General features: G+C 47.2%; 2 protein-coding genes across 2 annotated transcripts in view; both read right to left on the reverse strand.

Moving 5' to 3' along the window:
• The window catches only part of LOC310669451 (FK506-binding protein 15-like), an 83022-nt gene that overhangs the window by 32376 nt on the left and 26537 nt on the right, over positions 1 to 24109 (reverse strand). The window contains exons 13-16 of the mRNA XM_083423490.1: positions 3894 to 3975; positions 2646 to 2731; positions 1094 to 1184; positions 71 to 180 (exon numbers count right to left, since the gene is read on the reverse strand). Of these exons, the coding sequence (XP_083279616.1) occupies positions 71 to 180; positions 1094 to 1184; positions 2646 to 2731; positions 3894 to 3975 (369 nt within the window). The remainder of the gene's footprint in view (positions 1 to 70; positions 181 to 1093; positions 1185 to 2645; positions 2732 to 3893; positions 3976 to 24109) is intronic.
• Positions 5285 to 18894, reverse strand: LOC310669562 (FK506-binding protein 15-like). The gene is made up of 11 exons (XM_083423895.1): positions 18739 to 18894; positions 13541 to 13650; positions 11796 to 11916; positions 10623 to 10692; positions 9247 to 9321; positions 8592 to 8690; positions 8163 to 8312; positions 7336 to 7404; positions 6331 to 6474; positions 6039 to 6181; positions 5285 to 5414 (listed from the first exon to the last, which is right to left on the reverse strand). Exons 1-11 carry the CDS (start codon positions 18879 to 18881, stop codon positions 5324 to 5326), a joined length of 1215 nt encoding a protein of 404 aa, XP_083280021.1. The 5' UTR covers positions 18882 to 18894; the 3' UTR covers positions 5285 to 5323.

The raw sequence follows: 24109 nt of genomic DNA on the forward strand, positions 1-24109 counted from the left end.
GTTGCAAGAAAAACACCTTCCTAGCAAGGCAGTTCTTAAGCAGCTTCCTATCCTGAAAGTTCTGTATTACCTTGACTGACAGCTGGTCCATCTTGTCAGCCACCTTCCCAACGGCCAGGCAGATCTCTGTGTTCTGCTGCTGGGTGTCTGTCAGCAGGAATGAACCAAGGTCTCCAGCTGCTGTGAGAGGAAAGAAAACTTTGCAAGGTTGTGTTTGTTATTCTTGTTTCAAAATGAGACAGCCAGCAGAAGAAAATGCAGTGGTACCTTGGGTTCAGGTTACAGACTCCGCTAACCCAGAAATAGTACCTCGGGTTAAGAACTTTGCTTCAGGATGAGAACAGAAATTGTGCAGCAGCAGCGTGGCAGCAGCGGGAGGCCCCATTAGCTAAAGTGGTGTTTCAGGTTAAGAACAGCTTCAGGTTAAGAACGGACCTCCAGAACGAATTAAGTACTTAACCCGAGGTACCACTGTAGAAGTGGACAGGGTGGGAAGAGAGGGGTCACACCAATAAGAAAGGGCAGGGAGAAAAGAACACAGTTGTCCCTGAGCATCTTAACAAGCAGCCGTGAATCTTCGAGGGTGGGGGACTTTCAGGCAACTTAGCTGCCTATTCCCAGCTTTTAAACGGCTGGAATAAGGCAAAAGGAAATGCTTCTTCACACAGTGCAGACTTCGGGAGGCAGAGATGGCCACCAACTTGGATGGCTTTAAAAGAGGATTGGACAAATTCACGGAGGAGGAGAAGGCTATTGATGGCAACCAGCCATGATGTCCATGTTCCGACTTCACAATTGGGGGCAATAAATGCTTCTGAATACCAGCTGCTGAAAAGCACAGGAAGGGAGAGGTGCTCAGATCCTGCTTGTGGGTTTCCCACAGGCATCTGGTTGGCCACTGTAAGAAGAAAATGCTGGACTACATGGGTCACTGGCCTGATCCAGTAGCCTGTGATGCTCTGAACGGGGGAATTTCTAACTTTCACTGAGACTTTTGGGTTGTCAACAATGTTAATAAAGGGGTTTGCTTTTTTAAAAAAGTTAATGTTTGAAAGCAGCTCCCAAAGCTACATAGTGCAGAGTTTGAACATACCTTGGAAAGGAGCTGGGCACAACCCAACAGGCTGGAGCTGGGAAACTGCGGCACTCACTTGTGGGTAAGCATATGGCATCCCTGCATAAGGCTGAGAACACAGGTGGGGGAGGGAAAGGAGAGTCAGGTGACTTGTCACACTGACCAAACAGACGGCAAAAAGGTCCCCCATTAAAACAGCAGGATTGCTTAAGCCTGCTCTCAAGGGCTAGATGACCCAAAGGCCAAGGACTGCAAGGGATCCTCTCCTGCAAAAGGCAATGATGGACAACCATTTGGACAGCTTTAAAAGAGGATTGGGCAGATCCATGGGGCTACTGGCCTCGACAGCTAATGGCTGGAAGAAGGAATGCTTCTGAATGCCAGTTGCTGGAAACTGGGGGAGGGGAAAGAGCTCTTGCACGCAGGCACTGATTGTGCACTTTGCACTGGGGCATCCAGGTAGCCACTGAGAACAGGGGCCCCCAGGTGAACAGGATGCTGGGTGAGATAGGCCCTTGGCCTGATCCAGCAGAGGTTCTTCTTACATTCTTCTAAAGATCATCCAATATATAGAAGATCCCAGCTGGATTTGGTGGAAACTACCTCAGCACTGCCGAGATAACAAACTGCTTCCCTCCAACCCAAGGCTATGAATGCTGCTAGCTCTTAATCTAGCGCTTTTGGGATTTGCACTGAAGGGCTATTACCTTCATGGTTGAAGGAATGGGCTTCCCAAACCCAAAACTGACTGTGCAGGCAGTTTGAAACTGCACCAAAATCCCTATTTTTCCTTAGCTAAAATCCATTAACTTGAGCTCTGAACTCAATGCATAAACAAAAGCCCGGCTGTATAGACAAGTGCTCAGAGCCCTCTCCTTTATCAGTTGTGACGACAACTATGGCCTTCACTTTACCAGTAGTAGAACAGAACAGAGAGAAGACATGTCTGTGCTTTATCTTACGTCCTGGACACACTCTGACACACAAACCCAGGTCCGGGAACAAACGTCAGAGCGTGTTCCCGGAGATGATTACCTCTTCCCAGATAAGAGTAGGAAGAGGAAGATCCCTTTTATGGTCAGAAGTACAGGAAGAAAGATCCTTTTATGGTTGAGAGTACCAGAGCAGGAACATATGTGATGTCAACCTGCATACATAGGCTGACGTGGTTGGAAGGAGGGAGAGGGTGCCTGAAGGATATATATATACTGCATGAAACTTGTCATTTCTTTGAACTTGCTGGGGACTAATCACGCAAGTGCCTTCTGCTATCCAGAGAGCAGAATAAACTCTTTCTTTGAACCAACCTCGGTGTCATTTTGACTTCCTTCCTCCTGTCCCGGAGCAACGCAGACCCAATCGGTGAACTCCAATAAAGCTATATGGTTATGCTGCACCCTCCCTAGTTTGCAAATGAAGACCTGACACTGACAGAAAAGGATGAGGAAACTTAGTCAAGCCTGCTAGTCACATGCCCCTGTCTTGAGCAAACCAGGGAACAGAGCATGATGCTGTGGCTCACCTGGCAACCTATGAAAGAACCTTTCTCTGCCTACAAAAGACTCCTTACCTGACAGTTTTGAGGGGTTCTTGGAAGGGGTGGGTGTGGCTGGGGGGCAGCAGGCACCTGGAGCCACAAGATAACTGGATGAAGAACTAGGAAGAAAGCAGAGGCATCAGCGTTGCCCATCTCAATACAAGCAGTCCACCACCACCACCATCATCATCATCATCATCAACAACAACAACATCAAAATGTTTGTCTCTATTTCCACCCAAAGGAGCCCAGAGGAGTAAGCACACAAACAGATCAATTCAAGCATCTAAACACAATGCCAGTGACAGATGCAGACTCTGCTCAAGCTGATCTACAGCAAATGAAGGACGCTGCTCCCCCATCCCCACACATCCAGATTTCCTCCGCTTTCCATGCATAATCATCATGCTGGCTTCTGGGTTGTGTCCAACTAAATTCTACTGAGTAGAGCCACTGCACTCAAGAAGAACCCTGCCAGATCAGGCCAGTGACCCATCTAGTGTGGCACCCTCTTCTCACAGTGGCCAACCTGGTGCCCCATGTTGTTGTTGTTTCGTCGTTTAGTCATGTCCGACTCTTCGTGACCCCATGGACCAGAGCACGCCAGGCATTCCCGTCTTCCGCCGCCTCCCGCAGTTTGGTCAGGCTCATGTTTGTAGCTTCTAGAACACTGTCCAACCATCTTGTCCTCTGTTGTCCCCTTCTCTTTGTGCCCTCCATCTTTCCCAACATCAGGGTCTTTTCCAGGGAGTCTTCTCTTCTCATGAGGTGGCCAAAGTACTGGAGCCTCAATTTCACGATCTGTCCTTCCAGTGAGCACTCAGGGCTGATTTCCTTAAGAATGGATACGTTTGATCTTCTTGCAGTCCATGGGACTCTCAAGAGTCTCCTCCAGCACCATAATTCAAAAGCATCAATTCTTCGGCGATCAGCCTTCTTTATGGTCCAGCTATCACTTCCATACATCACTACTGGGAAAACCATGACTTTAACTATATGGACCTTTGTTGGTAAGGTGATGTCTCTGCTTTTTAAGATGCTGGTGCCCCCATGGGAAGCCTGCAAACAGCACCTGAGCGCAAGAGCTCTCTCTCCTCCTGCGGTTTCCAGCCACTGGCATTCAGAAACATTCTTTCCTCCAGCCGTGGAGGGAGGGAGGGCGCAGCCACAGTGCCGGTGGCCATTGACAGCCCTCTCCTCGTTGAACTTGCCTAACCCTCTTTTGAAGCCATCCTAGTTGGTGACCATCACCAAGGCACAACAAGGGAACACACTTTTTACCTTGCATTGCCCACTGAGGAGGGGCCATTGGACAGTAGCCGTTCGGACAGAAGGTTGAAAATTCTTGAATGGCATGCGGCTCCTGAAGAAGACAATGCACAATTAACCCTCCTGGGAAGTGGAAAGGGACCCTGGAGGCTTCAAATCCCACATTAACGAGAGAGAGGCATGTCAGAACATTTGTAGCTATGGGGTTTTTTTAATACGTTGTAAGCCGCTTTGAGCATTGTTTTAACTTGGGAAAGGCGACATACAAATAAAATGATTGATGATCCTTACAAGGCTTTCCCTCAAATTAAGATTCAGACCCAAAACCAGTTTGGGGTGAATACTAGATCTAGGGAGGGCAAGACTCTCAGTTTCATGCAAAAGGCATTTCAAAATGGTGGTGAGGGCTGTCACATCCCCTGGGCAGGATTAAGCCAAGGGGACCAGATCCCCTAAGAGAAAGCAGCTGGTTTGTTCTTCTCTCTCTCCCCCCCTCCCCACTGTGGCTTCCTTTGTGCGCCTGACAATGCATGTCAGATGCTCAGTACTTAGGCCTTAGTTGAGGGCATATCAACCAGCTGAAAATGATGGCAGAACTGAGATAAATTCAACAGAGTAAATAATTTTTGATGGTGTAAAAGTGGAAAACTGATTTGAATGGTTTACTAAAATATGCAGGAATGTATAATATATAAAATGAACCATGGAAGAAGAAGGGAAGTGACTGGATATTTTACAGTTTGTAAAATGTTTATTTTGAAATGTAAAATAGAAAACTTAATAAAAATTATTATAGAAAAGAGCACAGCAACCTTCACCAACCTATAGCCCTATAGGTGTAATGGACTACAACTCCCATCAGCCCCCAGCCAGCATGCCCTCTGATAGGAAACGCGAATGAAGTACACAGATAATCAACTAAGATGTTTTAAACATGCACACCCATGGGAGGGGGATTACATTTATAGAACCTTCCAATGTGTGTGTGTGGGGGGGGGTCCTTGTGAACACACCATTTCCTTGCTACATTTTCACTCTAAAACTATTAATGAAAGAACCTTAAAAATGCATTTTTAAAAAAACAAAACAACACTTAGAAACCCATCTCAGAAGTCTAAGCAAGCACAATATCAATGTTAATTACTTGTAGTTACTGATGATAGGCTTTTCCTGTGACACACCGTATTTCTCCGTGTATAAGACTAGGCTTTTTCTCTTAAAAATAATGTCAAAAATTAGGGGGGATCTTATACACGGATAATTTCCCCCATTTTCTTAAATCTAAGTCCCAAAAAATAGGGGGCGTCTTATAGACCGAAAAATACAGTACTTTTATTATGTGGGAGCTTTTGAGTTTCTCAAAAAATGCTCACCTATAAGGATCCCTCTCTCTATGAGAGGACCAAGTTACTTCTCATTGCTTTGGTCACATTCAACAGGAACTATGCAATCAATAGGCAGATTTGGCTCCAATGGGGACTTACCGCTAGTTGTTCGCTAATAGAGCTTGATTTGGCACGCACAGCTGGCTCCCTGCAGTATGGAAGGAAGGGAGTTAACAAACCTGAGCATAGTAGGAAGAGTCTATTAAGGGGTAGGATACTCAACTGGCCTTTGGGACTCTGCCTCGGCCAAGCCCCTCACCAACCCCACCTCATGACCTCCCCAAGGGAGCTTTAGCCTGGCTGGAATGTGTCCTTGAACTGTGACAGTGCACCTGGCTTCCCTGGACAGGAAGATGTGTGTGCAGAAAGAAGCCCCACATGGTGTATTTTCTGGCTACACAGAAGGCAGGAGCAGCATCTGTTGCTCTGTCCACTGGAGCCCCAGCCCTGCCCTGCCCTGGAATGTGGCCCCTGCCAGGTTGTCTATGAGACAAGGTGGCCTCAGGATTCTTTGGAGGAAGCCACGGCTGTTGAAAGTGGCATGGCGCTATTTGGAACATATGATTTATTGTGATTTATTGAATTTGTATACTGGACTTCATCCGTAGATCCGAAGGTGGTACAGTGCAGATGGGGTCTGAGTTATGCAGCTGAGGTGAAGGCCAAAAGCCTCAAACACAGAGGTGGCAACCTATTTACTGCAGAGTTAGGATTCGACAACTGGCAGAATGGAAGGTTAAAAGCTAAGAGCACCCTCATTTTATTTTCTCACCCTGTCTTTGGAGCGGGAGTAGGAGGAGTCAGCCATGCTGGGTCTGTAGCGGGGCTTTCTGAATGTGGCGCTGGTGAAGGTGTGAGGAAGTCCCTGGGGCCCAGGCTCTGTCCGGCTGAGTCAGCGCCCTTTGCAAACCTCACCTAAGGGAGCAAAAGAGGGGCATCATGGAGTCTGGTCAAGGCAACCACTGCCTCCATTTGTAGAACTTTATCCAGGCAGTAGACTGACCACCCAACAACCTTCTGAGGTTCTCTTGGTCGCTAACATGTTGGGAGGAAGACACACTCACCCGTTTGACTTCCACCTCAAAGGCCAGAGTTGAGTCCGGAGGAATGCGTTCAGCTTCTGCCAAAGGCCTGTAAGCCAATGCTGGCGGGACAAGGAGGAACCGCCTGCCTCCTCTCTTCATGCCAATCATCCCATCTTCCAAGCCCTTCAAGTTCCAGAAACGGAGACCCAAGCAGAAAACAAGTTTGGGTGACCGCCTTCGCTAAGTGCCAGAACCACACAGCCTTCACCAACCTGACGTCGTCCAGATACCTTGGACTCCAACTCCAATCAGCAGGCGCTGGCTGGGGCTGAAGGGAGTTGGAGTCCACAGGATCTGTGTGTGTGTTTGTCAAGTTGGTAAAGGCTGGTTGAGAGCAGGGCACAGGAATACTGACAGTTCTCTTGAAGTCTTGAGGAAAGCAGCTTTAAGCAGGGATGAAAACCATTCCCTCTGGGGCAACCTTCTTGGTGGGGAGGAGCATGCCAGGAGTGGGCGGCGCTAGAGGGGAAAGTGGGAGGGGCAACAAATGTAATTTTTACCTTTGTACAATAGGCTACTTTAGACACCCACTCACACTCCCCCCTCTGTCTCTCATCCAGGACAGCAAGAGGCAACATTGGAGGTCCAGGGCTGTTTTGGTCCAGGCCACAGAGCAGGCTTGGCGAGGGGCATGGCCTGGGGCGAATCCTGAGGGCCAGTTTCAGTCCCTGCTGGGCCTGAGGTTCCCCACCCCTCCTGTAAAGAAAGGGCAAGCCTGACTGACCAGTAGGGCAGGATCAGGAATTTTGCAGGGATCGAGGGACCCTGTTTCGGCCTCCCACTCCACCAGATCCTGGCAAGCGTAGACAAGCTGGGACAGCTACCTGCCTGCTGTTCTTGAGGAAGCCATTTGATCAGGGTTTGAGCTCAAAAAACATCACTGCTATTTAGCCTTCCACATAGCCCGGGCTGCTGAACTCTGCTTAGATGTGGAAGTGGAAGAAAGAATCCTTGCACTGCGGTGGGAAGATAGCGCCATCTTACCTTGATGACTTTGCCAGAGCCTAGCTTCAGACGGAGCAGCTTCTCTTTATTTACATTCGAGGCGAAAACCTGTTCCAAAAGTGGAAGGTCGATGGGGTGAAATTACTTTTAACGCGGAAGGTAATAGGTTCACGTTCCGCTACTCCCACTGCTGAGCCAACAGCAATGAGTATCGAAGGACGGGGCACAGCTCAGGGACACAGCACCTGTTTTGCAGGCAGAAGGTTCCAGGTTCAACCCTGGCATCTCCAAGTAAGGTCAGGGAAAGGCTTTTGCTTGGAAGCCTGGAGAGCTACTGCCAGTCAATGTGGGCGATGCCAACCTAGACCGGTGGCCTGATGCAGTGCAGGGCAGCTTTCTATGTTGAATCCCCTACCTAGCGGTGCCTCCCATGTTGCAGATTGGGTAAAATGAGGTTGAGAAATAGGATCTACACCTTGGAGACAGGTGTAGCTTAGGGCCTAACAGCATGTGCTTCCCAGGAAGAAGGTCCTGGGTTCCCTCCCCAGTTGAGAAAGGGCGGCAAGGCTGGGCAGGGCCCCACCTCTGGAGAGCAACCAATGCAAGCCCCTTGGAAAAGCACTGGCTAGAGCTCATTGGGGTTGGGGTCAAATGCACACTAAGCTGTGAAGCAAGCTGGGTGAGCATCACCAAGTCCCTCTCGTGTTTCATTTCCTTGCAATGTTATTGAAAGGCAAAAGGATGGGGTTGTGGGAGAAAAGGGCTGTATGCAAGCTATAAACCAGGAGTGGGAAAGCTGTGGCCATGCAGTGCTGCTAGAGAGTTCAACCCCCATCATCCCCAGACACCCCTCTGCCAGGTCTCACCTGCCCAAGACTACCGTTCTGGAACAGCCAGCCTGTAAAAGTGATCTCCAGGACATCTCCAGTCGCCACACCTTGGCCGTCTCCGAGAACAAGATCCTGGCACAGCACTGAGCCAGGAGAACGGCTGCTGTTATACTTGGCAATGCACAGCTGCGAAGAGGAAGAACCAAGCCATTTGTGTCATTAGCTACCATTGTCATCCGCACCTATGCAATCTGGCCCAAGGCAGCACTGGCTGAAGACCCCAGGGGCCTGAAAAGGCCCCAACTGGCTACACCACCATTCCTTGCCCTCCCTGGATGCTTCTTAGTGGTTGGCAGAGAAAGCATCTGGCGACTGATGCAAGAGAGCTGACCTCCCGCGAACACTAGTTCGGTGTCTGCAGGACAGCCACCCCCCACCCCACAATGCAATGCATGCCTCTGGCACCTGCTTGCTGAAGTCCACAGCCGCCATTTCTGATTCAAACATGATGGACCAAATCTGCCTCTGATCATCATAAAATGTGCAGTAGTTGTTGGGATGCACCTGCGGAAAGAGAAAAGAGAAAGTGGAATTCTGAGCAGCAGACAGCCTCTGCTCAAAACAACTTTCTTCCTGATGGGTCTTGCTAAAGACTTTGGGTTGTGTCCCAATGTTAGCCCTACTCAGAGCAGACCCATGAAAATTGATGAACATGATGAACTTTGGTGCATTAATTTCAGGCAGTCTACTCTGAGCACACACACACACACACATCAACATATGTAGTGTGTCATGTTTAGAAATGGAAAAATGCTATAGGATTTCGGGGTGGAGGGCTACCCCAAGGGATGTAAGCTACAGTAGGACAGAGGGCAGAATGTCATCTATTTTACTTTGTTACCTCTAGGTAAGCGTTTTAACCATAGAGGGGCCCCTTGGATCTAACACTACTCAAATCTAATGGGTTGCAACAAGCAATAGCCCTACTCAAAGCAGACCCACTGAAATTAATTGACCACAGCTGAGACCTCATATGCAATGTGCATTTCAAACCACCAAATAATTTTGCTTAGCTTCAGCCTATGTCATGGTCCTTGCAGGTCTTAACGTCAAAGCTTACCGTGAATGCAAACCAGGCATGGATGCTGGCGGTCGCAATCTGCTGCAGCTGGCTGATATAAAGAAGCACTCTGTACTGGATTCCACAAGAGACAGAAGGACAGAAGAAAACAAGAGCAACAGTGAGGAATCAAAAACTACGGGGCTGGCTGTTTTCAAAAGCACCTGGAGCTCTTCTTATACCACGTAGCATTTCCACAGCAACCAAACACCCAAATGACACATTAACATACAAATACATCAGAAGTGTTCATCGTAGGAATTGCTTTGGTTGCAGGTGCCTGGCTTAGTTACATGTGGAGTGACTTCGTTACAATGGAGCAGGCGTGGGGAGCCTTTGGTGCTGAGCTACAACACCCATTGTCACTTGCCAGCATGGCCAGTGGAGAGGGATGATGGGAGCTGTCGTTCAGCGACATCTGGAGGACCAAAGGCTCCCTACACCTGGAGAAACCAAGGGGTGAGATCTGTCCTTTTTCCGCCCAATCAGCTAAACGGGAATGACAGCCCAGTGTTTTATCCTGTCCCCACCACCCTCACCTGCAATAGGGGAGTGGGACAAGGCAATCATACCAGAGTCTTCCTGGAATAAACGCATATGTTTCCTGACGTTTTTTATCCGTTGCTTGTAAAACACCTGTGAACCCTTTCATAGCAAAGTGAGGCAGAACAAACCACTGAAGAGCTGTCTGACGGGCCTGAAAAGGACAGAGGCTGGAAAAACTGAATCCCTTTTCCAACATAAGCTGCCTAAACCCCCTTCCTTTTTTGAGTGAGGGAGAGAACGTTTATTGGGTTTTCAAGCGACGACAAAGTTACCATCCACCTCTCTCTATCCACTCCGCACGCAATATCCCCTAGGCCCTTCTTTTGTCAAGATTCTAGTCCACGTGGTTCTAGTTAAATAAGAGCACAGGGCCTTGGACTGAATCAAACCACTAGTATCTCTAGCTAGTATCTCTAGCTCAGGACTGCCTACTCTGACCGGCAGCAGTGTCCCCAGCCCTACCCAGAGGAGCTAGCGATTGGATTTGGGAGCTTCTGTCTGCAAAGGGGATGCTGTGTTGCTGTGCGACAGCCCCTTCCCTGCTGCGAATGCTTTTTGTAGAGAAGTGAGGTCAGAATAAGAAAAATGGGAGCTATAACCCTTGTGAGCTGATGGGCAGAAAGAGACAGGAGCCAAAACAGCACCTTTGCTTTTTCCAGAGTAAGACATCATCAGGAAACCAGGATTCAGAGAAAGGGAAGCCCAACCTACATCAACCCAGTATCCTCCAGATGTTTAGAACCAACAGCAGCTGTAGCCCCAAACATCTGGAGGACAGCAGGTTGCCAGAAAGCCAGGCTACTTCAAGACACCACACCTCCTCCTCTTACCTCCTTGGTTGCATTGTTGCCCACGACAGCTGCTCCATACTTGCCATGTTTCACATATTTCCCATTGGTACTGGAATGAGAAGAGAACACCTCTTAGCTTCCCACAATTGTTGCCACCATGCCAACCCCATCAGTTATGTTTAGCAGCTCTTTACAAAGACTTCCCAGGGGTTGTTTGACTCCCATCAGCCCAGACCATCTGGCCAGCGGTGAGGGGCGATGTGGGGGGCGGGCTGTAGCAGCCCAGCAACATTTTATCAGCCCACAAGCTCCCCATCCCAGGAGGTCTCTGTCATCATTTCAGTTCAGTGTTGGCTGGTGCCTCATTGGGGTGAATGCAGGGAGCCCAACTCTAGGTGGCACCAGAGCCAACGACAGGTAGGGCCAGCTAAGTCTAGGGCTGTCCCCATCCTCCTCCTTGCTGTGTTCTACCATGGCAGCATGGAGGCTGAGGGGGAAGAGGAAGCTGACAGGCAGTCCTCCCCTCTGGATCGGTTGGACGTAAGAAGGCAGGCAGGTGGGAGCCAGCTGAGGGCAGAATGAGGGGGTACCTTACTACTGGACCTGCTTTCACTGGTATGGCATAGGGCAAGGAAATCAACAGCACATCGAGCCAGAGTCAATGATATCCACAGCCTGATTGGCTGGAAGTAAAACAACAACAACAGGCAGGTGGGGGCAGGCTGAGGTTGGGGACGCAATGCCCCATTCGGCCCAATTCACACCCCCCCCCCGTTGCTCCACCTCCATTGTCCAGCCCAGACACTGAGGTCCAGCCCCGAGGCCCTTCTTGTAGTTTCCTCGCTGTGAGAAGTGAGGTTCCAGGCAACCAGGCAGTGGGCCTTCTTGGTAGTGGCACCTGCCCTGTGGAACGCCCTCCCAACAGATGTCAAGGCAATAAGGCAATGAGCAACCATTTTACTTTTAAAAGACAACTGAAGGTGGTCCTGTTTAGGGAAGTTTTTAATGTCTGATGCTGTACTGTTTTAAATATTTGGTTGGAAGCTGCCCAGAGTGGCTGGGGTATAAAAAGGAAATTATTATTATTACTATTCAGCTGCAGCTCTTTCCAAACAAGCCAGGCAAGATGGAGAGATGATTGCAAAAGATGTGAGCACAGGACCTGGGTAGCAAGAACACTCTGCAGCTCATCCCCTCTACTGTAGTACTCACAACAAATATGCATGAACAACTGTAGTGAAGAAAACTGAATGCACTGCTGCAGTGGCCGCAGGAGCAGCAGCGGCTGCAGGAGCAGCTGCAGGAGGATGCTTCTGGGTAGACAGACCTGCAGCTGGAGCAGCACATGAGAAGGGTAAGTGCTCTGTTGCAAACAGAACATTGCTTGCAAACATCAGGCCAAGTTAGCGCCCTTGTCTGAGCCAGTTGCTCAGATTAATGGAAAACAGGAAGTTGACTTTTTCCCCCTTTTAATTCTTTTATTTTGCTTTAAACAAATACAGATAAATATAAACAACCAAAATTACAAAAGAAAAATTATTAATAACAATAATGGAAAAAGCTAAAAAACTACAAAAAATATCAAAGTACATGGCATAGAACATAAGCCATTATGGGAAAGAAGAAAAAAGAGGAAAGGAGGAGGAGGAGGGAAAAGAAAAAAAGGGGGGGAGGGGGGGGGAAATGAGCCAAAACACAAGAAGGCTCGTCCATTGTATGCTTCCGTCAAGATCACAACAGATCATTATTCTTATCAATTCTCTCTATCTGCATTCCATAGAATCCCTCATCTTGGTATCAGGGAACAGTTCCCTATGTGGTATCATTCTAAACATAACCAGGTCTTTATTGATGTACCCTTGTCCCCTAGATAATTATTAAAACATTCCCATTCTTCTTTCACCATCTTTTTAGGTTTATCTCTTATTGCCTCTGTCAGCTTCACAAGCTCCAAGTACTCGCACAATTTGACTCCCCATTCATCTTTAGTGGGCGTATTTTTATCTTTCCGGTGTTTTGCCACTTTAACCATTGCTGCTGACATTGCATACATAAATAACCTGGTTTTGTTTTTGGGAATATTATCTGAAACCATTCCTAGTAAAAAAAAATTCCGGATTCTTGCTAAATGTAGTTTTTATCAATCTCTTTATCTCTTCATAACTCATGTTCCAAAATCTTTATATCTCTAGACAGGACCACCACATATGGTAATATGTTCCTAACTGTTCTTTACATCTCCTGCACTTGTTATATGATTTATTTATTTTTGCTAGTTTTACCGGGGCAAGTACCATCTATAGTACATTTTCATAAGATTTTCCCTTATAAGGAAGCAAGCCACGATTTTTTAGTCCATTATTCAATCCAAATACTGGGTTTGATCATATGTCCCAGGTCCCTCTCCCATTTTACTGTAATTTCTTTGATATCCTCCTCCTTTCTTTGCTAATTCAAAAATAGTTTGGCGGCTTTTAGTTGATAATATTCCAGCCAGGTTATTCCCTTCCGTTTCAGTTCTCTTAGGTCCTTTATTTTCGGGTTGCTACTTATTTCCTCTACTAAATCCTTGTATGTTAACCAATCACTCTTCATATTTTTCCTATAACTGTCATAGATTCCATTGATGACAGCCACCATGGTGTTTTGGTCATTACTGGTTTTTTACTACTCTCCCATACTTCATATAATGCCCTTCTCACAATATGATTTAAGAACAGGAAGTTGCCTTGGATGGCATCAAACCACTGGGTCCATCTACCTCAGTGTGGTGAATACAGACCACCAGCACCTTTCTGGGGCCCCAGGTCAGGGGTCTCTCCCCAGCACTACTCAGGAGTTGACCAACCCAGTTGATTCTGTGGGGCTTCAGAGCCAAAGGTTGGACTAGATGGGCCACTGGCCTGGTCCACAAGGGCTCGTCTTATGTTCCTAGGCATTGTGAACAGTTTACTTACCGGTAGCTGGTTGACCTTTTTTAGGCTGCTTGGGTGGCATGTATTGGAAGAGCACATTTCCAGATTCTGTAGCTGTCTGATCCTGTCCAAAGAGAGAGGCCAGCCTGGTCCTGGGCAGAGAGAAAAGGAACCATTCACTTCATTCACAGAGAGAGGCAAGCGGGTGGGAACAAGACATGTATCTGCAAGCACAAAGATGCTCATGTTTCACTGCAAGTTGGCGATTTTGTTGCAGCCTTCCCCAAAGACCAGAGGGTAATGGATTCAAAAACTAGAATCCTGTCAGTGATTAGGATGCTGGCCACATGACCCGGAACCTGTACGCCGGCTCCCTCGGCCAATAAATCGAGATGAGCGCCGCACCCCAGAGTCGGTCACGACTGGACCTAATGGTCAAGGGCCCCTTTACCTAAAGGAGTAGACACATTGTGGGTCTTCTCTAAGCAGAACTTAGTTGGAGACAATCTCTTCTTTTTCCTATCAAGTTTCTATCACCTCTCTTAAGAACAAAAGAAAAGCCTGCAGGATCTGGCCAAAGGCCCAGCGAGTCCAGCCTTCTGCTCTTACAGTAGCCAACAGAACCCAAGCACAAGAGGCCTCTCCCCTCTGTGGCTTCCAGCAACAGTTATTCAGAAGCGCTGCTGCCACCAACCTGGTGAGCACAGCCACGGTGACTAAACATCGCTAGCCGCCTCCTCCCTGAACTTTTCTAATCCTCTTTTAAAGTCACCCAAGTTGGTGGCCATTCCTGCCTCCTGCGGGAGAGTTCTGTAGTTTAACTGTGCATGGTGTGAGAAAGTACTTTCTTTTGCCTTCCCTGAAGGTCTTCCAACATTCAGCTTCATCGGATGTTCACAAGAGGGAGAGAAACTGTTCCCTATCCACTTTCTCCATGCCATGCCTAATTTGATAAACTTCTATCATATTATCTCTTACTTGCTTTTTGTCTAAACTACAAAGTCCCTAAAACTGAAAAGGCTGTTGCCCAATTATTGCACCCAAGCTTTTATAGAACCTAGTACAGTGGTACCTTGGTTTTTGAACAGCTTAGTTCACAAACTACTTGGAACCCGAACGCTTCAAACCCGGAAATAAGTGTTCAGGTTTTCAAACTTTTTTTGGAATCTGAACATACTTTGTTTTTTTTGTTTTTTTAATAATATTTTATTAGGTTTTACAATCGATAAACACGCAATACAAAAAAAAATACAAAAAAGACAATACAACAACATCTATACAATACAACAACAGATATAAGCAAAAAATAATAATATAAAAAATAAAAAGAAAGTTAAAATCAATCATTGTGTCCTTATATTTTTTTACATTAACTTGGTTCTGCGACTTCCCCAGACCTTCCCACTCTGTATTCCAGATCTTATATTCTGACAGTAAATTCCTTCCCTCTGTCATAACTTAAATTCAGCATAATCTTAGTGTCTTAATATAGTTACATCCCCATATACCTTAAAATATTAGTCTTTCTTAATCTTTAAGTTTTAATGCTAATAGTATTTTAGGTTCAATCTGGTGTCAACAAACATTCGTTATCTTGTAGTATTTCTGTAGATAGTCTTTGAACTTCCTCCAGTCTTCCTTCACCGTCTCTTCTCCCTGGTCTCTGATTCTGCCAGTCATTTCTGCTAATTCCATATAGTCGATAACTTTCATCTGCCATTCTTCCAGCGTGGGTAGTTCCTGTGTCTTCCAATACTGTGCGATGAGTATTCTTGCTGGCTTCTGGTTTCTTCAGAAATGTGTATTTAAACACTTTTTTCAGTTCATTGTAAATCATCTCCCAGAAGGTCTTAATCCTTGGGCACGTCCACCAAAGGTGAAAAAAAGTACCTTCAGTTTCTTTACATTTCCAACATTTATTATCGGGCATATGGTAAATTTTTGCTAGCTTGACTGGTGTCATGTACCATCTGTACTTTGTTAGGGGGAGGCCATTTTCATTTTGAGTGCCACACTTCCAATGCTGGCTCGCTTTTAGCTTGACCTGGGCTTCCCTTATTTTTTAAATTTTTTTTAAATTAAGGATTTTCTTGTTTTACAGAAGTATGTGTAATGTCTCTCGTATTTTTTCCATGTAACATTTTTACAAATCCATTTCATTTGTTGAGACATTAGGGGGAGGGGGGAAAAGGGTGGAGGGGGGAAGATGGGTAGGGGTGGGGTCAGGTGGCAATGTTTCTATTATGCTTAATGTATGTAGGGTTTGGTGTCAGCGTTGCTTGTGCTGTTCACTTGTGTTCCTTTGGTGGTGAGAGAGGTTTGGGTTGGCTTAGGGTGTGGTTGTTTGTTTGCGATTGGCTGTGGTGATCTTTGTTGTTGTATGTGAGTGGGGTGGGTGGGTGTTTTGGATCAGGTTAGTCATATTGATTTATATGCTGTTGGTGGATTATTGTCATTGTCTTGTTGGGCTGTGTACGTGATAAAGGGGAGCCATACTGGGGTAAAGGCGTCTTCTTCTGTTTGTCCCCGTGTCAGTTTCAGTTTATTGGTTAATTTTTCTAGTAGGGCTGTTTCCCATACTATTTGGTACCATTGGTCCATGCTTACTCCTGACAGGTCTCTCCAGTGTCTGGTTATGGTGTTTCTGGCTGCTGAAAATAGGTGGGTTATGAGTTCTTTGTGGTGTAAATGGGCATTGTTGTCTTGGAAGATGTTTAGTAGGGCCAATTCTGGGGTGATGTCTAATACTTCCTTAGTTATTTTACATATTTCTCGTGTGGCTGTTGTCCAGAATAGTCACCTTCCTTTCCATCCCCCCCTCCCCCGCTGGAACTCCCCCATCACGCACCCTCATCCCTCCAAAGGCAATGGGTAAATCACTGCCAGTTTTTAATACTCTAGTTATGGGAAAGCACACCTTGGTTTTGGAACACTTTGGTTTTGGAACAGACGTCCGGAACTGATTAAGTTTGAGAACCAAGGTACCACTGTAAACAAAAATAAAATTGTAAAGGAATCCATTATTGAAAAGATACAAGCCCTGCCCTTGCGGTTTACCCTTCCCCACACGGGACAATTCACTGTCAGGAAGGTGGGGAGAGGGAATAAACCTGGCTGAACACAAGTGGTTTTCCCTACAGACATTCAGAAGTATCTCATCTCAGGGTTGTTCTGGGAGCTGAAACTTACCAGTTACCCCACATCCTAGCCCACTTCCCTGCACTCCTGAGAGCTAGAAACTTGCAGATTCAAACAAACGAACAAACACTAAGACCAAGTATCTTCAAACATTAAATTTCCAGACTTAGCCCCAAACTTCATGCTATACCAAGGGGTGAAGTGCCCATTTTAAATGCCTGACAGCACCCCAAACAGCTGGTCCCGATGAAACAAACCCGTGGACTGCCTGCCAAAGGTACTCTGTTCGCCGTAGGTCTGACATCGCTGTTCAAGTGCCCCAGTTGGTTCTCCAGCTCCCACCCATTCAATGTTGGCTGCTGTTTTCTCATGTCATTACCCCTCCCCTCTCTTTTCCATCCTGAAGCATCAGCAAAGTAAGCTGTGTACAATGGGGGGGGGGTGAATTAAACAGCTAAGGTTTCCAAAGGCAATTCTGCATTTGCACAACAGCAATCCTCTGGAATAGCTGCATGACCTTGTGAGAGATATGAAAATCTATCCCGTATCGTCCCCAAGCAGTTCTTCTAGGGTTCCAGCTAGAGAAAAACCACAAGTGGCAACATGCATGTTAGAGGGGCTCCCAAAAGAAGCGAGCAGAACAGAGATTGTGAGCTTGGCTTCTCCTTCTGGGGAGAGTGACATTCTGGGAAGACATAGATCAGGGGTCAGCAAACTTTTTGAGCAGGGGGGCAGTCCACTGTCCCTCAGACCTTGTGGGGGGCCGGACTATATTTTGAATATGGGGGGGGGGGATCTGCAGTTCTCCATAAATTTCTGAACTACAACTCCCACTGGCTATATGTCACTCTGACCTTTGCTCACTACCAGTGTTGCCAAAAGCAGCAGTGCAGTGCCCTTATTTTGAACACCTAAAATGTCACAGTGTAAAGGGCACTACAAATCTTTCTTAGGGTTCCTTTTGTAAAAGGAATCTAAGACCCCAAAACACCTCCATTCAGTCCTGTTACTGGCACCCACTTTAGGGCAGGAGTTAGAATGCCAAATTGTGACCTGGGAGATCAGGGTGCAGACCCCCACTTGGAGATGAAGCTCACTTTGTGACTCTCTCTCAGAAAGCTAGAATTAGGAAAAGGGAAAATATTTCACCACAGCACAGGCAACAGGCATTTGTATGCAAATCAACCCTATGTACATTCATGGGGAAGTTCAGTTGAATTCAGTGGAGTCTACTCCCCAGTAAGTCTTGCTTTTTAAGAATAATGCTCCTTTCCCCATTAACCCTTGGGCCGAACTTCCTAGTCCCAAACCACTACTAAAACATAATGTATTCCCTCACTATACAAAAGGTGTGCGGTTCCTTTGGCCCTCTGGATTGTAGCGCCTATTTGCAGACAAACCCCTCTGCATGTGCTCGGAACCACCCTTCGCAAGCCTGCACCCCCCACCCCAGCCCCACATGCAGCCGCAGCCCCACATACAGCCCCAGAACCACATACTGCCCTAGCCCCACATACAGACCCAGAACCACATGCAGCCCTAGCCCCACATACAGACCCAGAACCACATGCAACCCCATAACCACATACTGCCCCAGCCCCACATATAGCCCCAGAACCCCATGGAGCCCCAGAACCACATGCAGCCGCAGCCCCAAACCCACCCCAGCCCCACATGCAGCCCCAAGCCTCACATGCAGCCCCAGCCCCACATACAGCCCCAGAACCACATACAGCCCAAGCCCCACAAGCTGCCCCAGCCCCACATGCAGCCCCAGCCCCACATGCAGCCCCAGCCCCACATGCAGCCCCAGAACCACATACAGCCCCAGAACCACATACAGCCCAAGCCCCACAAGCTGCCCCAGACCCACATGCTGCCCCAGCCCCACATGCAGCCCCAGCCCCACATACAGCTCTAGTCCCACATGCAGCCCCAGCCCCACATACAGCTCTAGTCCCACATGCAGCCCCAGCCCCACATGCAGCCGCAGCCCCACATACAGCTCTAGTCCCCTCACACAGCCCCGCCCCCTCACGCGGACCCAAAGACACCCGCACACCCCGCATCTCCCCCCACGCAGAGAGGCGCCGCATTCTCACCCTCCCGTCGGAAGCTGGAAGGCCTCGTCGTCTTCATCCATGTCCCCCGACATCCTGACGGCCCCTCGCTCCCCGCGCCCCTCGGCTAAGCCCAAGCCGGGAGGCGAGAGCCGCAAAGTGCGCGGCTGCAACTTCTCGGCCATGGCTCAAGCGCTGGGCTGCAAGCCAAAGCGGCCGGCGGCATTCGCGGTCCCCAAACGGGCCAAACTTCCACGCGGAGGGAAGAAACGCGTCCAGGGTGACACGAGCGATCAGCTGCTGCCGCAGCCGCGAATTTGGCGGCGGGACTCTTAAGTTTGACGGAAAGGGAGGGGGACACGGCTGGACCAATGGGAAGCTGGTTTCTGGGAGAGGGAGGCGGGAGGGCGGGTGACGCTCGCTCGAGGCTGGCCAATGAGGTGGCGCCTCCGCTCGCCGGGCGAAGAAGGGACGCGTCTGAGGAGATCGAGGGAAGGAGGCGAAGGCGAGGAAGGCGCAGGTAGCTAACTTCCGAGTCTTCTCATTGTGCTATTTACACTTTGTCTGGCAAAACACATTTCTTTCTTCTTATTTAGCCTTCTCGTTTAATATCCATAAACTTTTACTATGTACATTCTCCATATTCCAAGATTCATTCTAGGTCTGTCAGGAGATTAACGTCACTAATTTTTAAGATCTTCCTTAAATGTTATCCGATCTTGATTAACTTTTGGTATCGAATTTCCTCCTATTCTCCCTGTTGTTCTGGCAAGTTGTAGATCTTCTATCATTTTTGCTTGCCAGTCCGTTTTTGTGGGGATGGTATCACTGTTACCAGAAACAGTAGATTCAAATTCTTTGTACTCATTCAAATCCTAACAGATGTTGGTTAGATCGGACAAATAGCTGAAGAGGAAACTGAGCTGCTGTAGCCAATAATGTGGGATTTAAGAGGTTTTTGTGGTAAGGGGGAATTGTGTGCTTTGACAATGTAGTGTGTTCACACCCTCAGTTGCTTTACTGTGTAAGTCGCTTTGAGGTACCTGAATGCAAAAATAATGTCGGATTTAAGAGGTTTGGTGATGCATCTTACTCTAAACACCCGTGACATGTCATAGAAAATAATCCAAGTCTGGGATCATTTCTTGAGGTTAATTCTTGCACTGAACAAGTGGTGTGTGCCTTTCATTCCCACACATTGCTCCAGTAATGTTTGCAGCTGAAGCCTACATTTCAAGAAAATTCCAGGAATCTGTTAACAGAAGCATTGCTGATTTATCTACAATGTCTTATAACGAGCTTGTAAAGCTTGTGTAACCTGGGTAGCCAATTCAAAATTTGTGGTCACCAGAACATGCCCTTGCTACAAAAAGCCTGCTGCACCACTGGAACATGATGCAAGATGAAGGACAAATATGCAAGGGTGTGGTATCTTTCCCTGTCTCTGCACCTGCATCATCTTTCTCCAGCTCAGAGCCAGACAGGTAAGATAGAGGTTTGTTTTGGCTCTCTGTTCACACCCAGCAAGTGCAGAACTAAAGCAAGCTGTAGGCTTCTAACCATGTTTGGGACTGCGGGGAGCACAATTATTTTTATCCCTCAGCAGCTCTAATGTCAGAAGAAGGCCTCAGACTTGACCCACTCGCAAGAGCACGTCTAACTCCTTGCTCTGATGAAGGGAGCAAGCAGGCCTTTTTTCTTCTAATAAAGAGTTAACTTCACTTAATCGATATGATTTCTTTCTGGCTGGCTCGCTGAGAACCAACTACCACCGAAGGAGCATGGTGTGTCCTCCACCAAAGTACTACCTCTCCTCTAACACCCCCCACACTAATATCACAGACACAGGCACTGTCCAGGATTCACAATGGCACCCAACATCCAAACATCAATGAAGACCCCCCCACACACACACCTTGAGCACTCCTGAGCTGAATCTAGCAATCATATCTCTACTTGTGGCTGAACATATGCCACAAAACGGGCAAAGTCATGCCAAGCTGAAATTTCAGTCCGCCATCTTGATTCAAAATGGCACCCAACATACAAACAGCAGTAAGGTCTCCCGCCCCACCCTGGGAACCCTCATGCCAAGTTTAGTATTATAAATGGAGAGTTCTCCAATTGTATAGAGGGTAAATGGGCAAACCATTTCCCAAAATATCAGTCAGGTCAACATATTCCTCCAGCATGACATAGAAAAAGTGTGAGGGTGGGGTGGGAGGGAGAGTTGGACTCCCCAGAGTTGGAATTAATAGATGGCAGAAAAAGACAGTGTCTTGTCAGTACATAATTCCATTTAAAAGCTGTAAAATAATGAGTCCCAGCTCTTGGGAGCAGGAAAGAAGGGGTTGGGAGTGATTCACTGATAAATGTATTTATGCATTGGCTCAATGGGAAAACTTTAGAAATTCATCGGAAATCACTCATTGTATCTATCTTCTCCGTTCCAATGGCATTTAGGACCCAGGGAAGTGAGGTATAAGGGGAGGGGTGAGTGAGCCCACGATAATCCCTGAGATGTACAGACACCTCTGCAGGGCCTTCCCAAGGAGTCATGGCCAGTGATATCCAACCACCTTAGTCACAATGCCTATCCATCCTATATTGGGATGAAGCTGGACAAGACAGAGGGGTGTATTTGATTTGACTCAGGGACCAAGGAGCTGTAAATACTTTCCTTTGTACTGGGATGGGAGTAAGTGTCAAAGACTATGTTTGCGTGACAGGGGTATGCCTGGATCTCAGGTTCTCAGGCATTACCTCAATAGAATTAGAACAGAGAGAGGGGGGAAATCAAAAGAAGGGAGATTACCATATTCATTTTTTCAAATGGCAGAAAATTTAAATTTAAAAAACGCATGGAGACATAGATACCCAAATGAAAAAATAATACACCAATTATTCTGAGGCCAAGCAATAGGCAGGAAGAATAGCTGGAATTTGGATAACAAAGAATTTAATTTGGAAAATCAAAAAGGTAGAAATACAACCTAAATCCATAACAGACCATAATTCAATTATGATGGAGTTAAGAAACAACAGAAAAATACAGTTGAGCCTTGGGTTATGTTACCTTTGGGTAACGTAATCCTTGGGTTGCAAACCTGGAAGTGTATACTTCCGGGTTTCACTGCGTGGTCATGCACAGAAGTGCTCAATCGAGCTGTGCGCATGCACAGAAGGGCGTCTCCAGTTACAAAGTTTTTGGGATGTGGCCAGGCTCCAGAACAGATCCCATTTGTAACCGAAGATGGAGAATGAATGAAAAAATCTTAAACAATGAAAAGATAATGAACAAAGCACAAGAACTTCTGAAGGAATTTTTTCAAATAAACATGGCACAAGAAACATACATCAGAGTGAAATGGGATGCAAGCAAAGCTTTCATAGGAGGATTTTATATACAACATGATGCGATACAAAAAAGAATTAGAGAGGAAAAATTTGATCAAATAAAAAGGAAATAGATGCAAATGAGAAAACATTAGCCAAAGACCCAAAGAATGAAAATGCAAGTTTAAAAAAAATCAAATTATTTCAAAATTATTTCTATTGTGTCCATTTCACCCTGAGTGCTTGGCCTCTCCTTCTCAATTCTGGCGGAGAGCCTGAGAGGCGGCCTTGCAGTTTAAGCAGAGTCTGCACGAGTTTGTTCAACCGGTGCTTCCGAAGAATGAGCCTCAGGAGCTGCAAAAAGCAGACTGTCTTGGGCTCCTTCGAGAGCGGTGAATGGCGGACTGCTTGAGCTTTCCTTCAGACTAGCCAAAGGAGCAGGGGGTGCCACTGGTGCTGGTTCTCGGAGAGAGTTGCTGTGGGGATCCCCATAAAGGGGTGCGGCACTTGGCTGCTTCCTTTCCGCAGGTCCTTCCTCCTCGGTGCTGCTGCTCCCCCTTTGCTCCTCCTGACTCTCCAGCAGCTGCAGAGTTGTTGTCTGGAACAAGTAGAGGGGAGGGGGGATTATTTGCCACAAAAAAGACTGCAGCCCCTGATGAAAGTACAGTGTAATGGTTGGTCTCTAGCCAGGACTCAGGAGACCAGGGTTTGAATGCCACCCCAATCTCTGACTGGTGCAAGATTCCAGGGGTCTAGGCACTTAGTCTGTGTTTCCTTTGGAAATGAGGCACAGTGTAGACTGTGGTGTCATAATGATATCTATCTATCATCTATACTTTTATTGTGGTCCAAAGATCCACAAAACAATTTCTAAACTAGATACAGTTAAAACAACCAGACAGACAGATGGAAGAAACCAAGGCAGTCATTTTGTTTTATCTAGGGCATAATGATCTTTGTTTCTTACAACCTCCGAAAGAAACTTTGCCACGGCCAGTGTCATATCATTTGACCTGTCTTCCAAAAGGTATTTAATATGGGAGGCTTCCGATTTTCCTGGTAAATTTGCCAGTAGGGGATTGATCTGTTGGTCCCTTGCGTGTTCATGCAATCAATGTCTGCAGAACATAAACAAAGCCTATTCTGATAGGGGATGCCTCTCAGCCTGTCATTTAGAACTTCCAAGGGAAATACATTTAGTCTGGCTTTGGTAAATAAACGCCGATAGGTAGGTACACACAAATTCCTAAGGTATGAGGATATTTGATAGTCATACCCGTATTGGATTCCAGCTGCGACCAGGCTACAAATTACATAAGATCGGGATCGCAGGTCCCTATGTGAGATGTCCCAAAGCCTTTGCCTCAGGGATTCAAGGGCAGTGTCATAACCCAGATGATATAAGAGGGATGATGGTAGTGGAGCAACACACGTTAATTTGCCCACTTGCCCCTTTCAGTCCTCCCTTTAAGAATGATCAGAGTTCAAGGGCATCTTCCAGGGAGGCAAAGAACAGTCAAGGGTGCAAAGCTGGGGGGAGGGGTGGCACTGGGAGAATCCTAAGGGTCAGAGAGAGTTTTCCAGGGAGCCACTTCTGGCCTCGGGTGATGACTTTTGCCACCCCTGGGCACTACCTTCTCCAGATTCTCCTTCTTAATGCGGATATCAGCCAGCTCCTCTTCCAGGGCTGCCACCTTCTCATCCAACTTCTTCCCCCTCAGCTTCTCCTCCTGGTATCTGCTTTTCATGTTGTCAGACGATTTCTGAAGTTCTGTGGAGGTGGGGCACAGAGCCAGTTACAGTGCATGCCCTTGTTTCCATCCACTGCTGTAGCTAAGCCTAAGTACAGCGCCATCTGCACTATATGCGTCAAACACTCACAGCTTCCCACAAAACATTCTGGGAAATGGGAACATTCTCTTAAGGGTGCTGAGAGGTGGTGGGACACCCCAGTCTGCCACCACCACCAGCTACAATTCCCACACTGTTAAGCTATGTTGGAAATGGCCGCTTAAGCAGGGCTCTCCACTTCAACACAACTACAGTGGTACCTCGGGTTAAGTACTTATTTCGTTCT

The sequence above is a fragment of the Podarcis tiliguerta genome, assembly GCF_965153285.1.
Source record: "Podarcis tiliguerta genome assembly, chromosome: Z".
Classification (NCBI taxonomy): domain Eukaryota; kingdom Metazoa; phylum Chordata; class Lepidosauria; order Squamata; family Lacertidae; genus Podarcis; species Podarcis tiliguerta.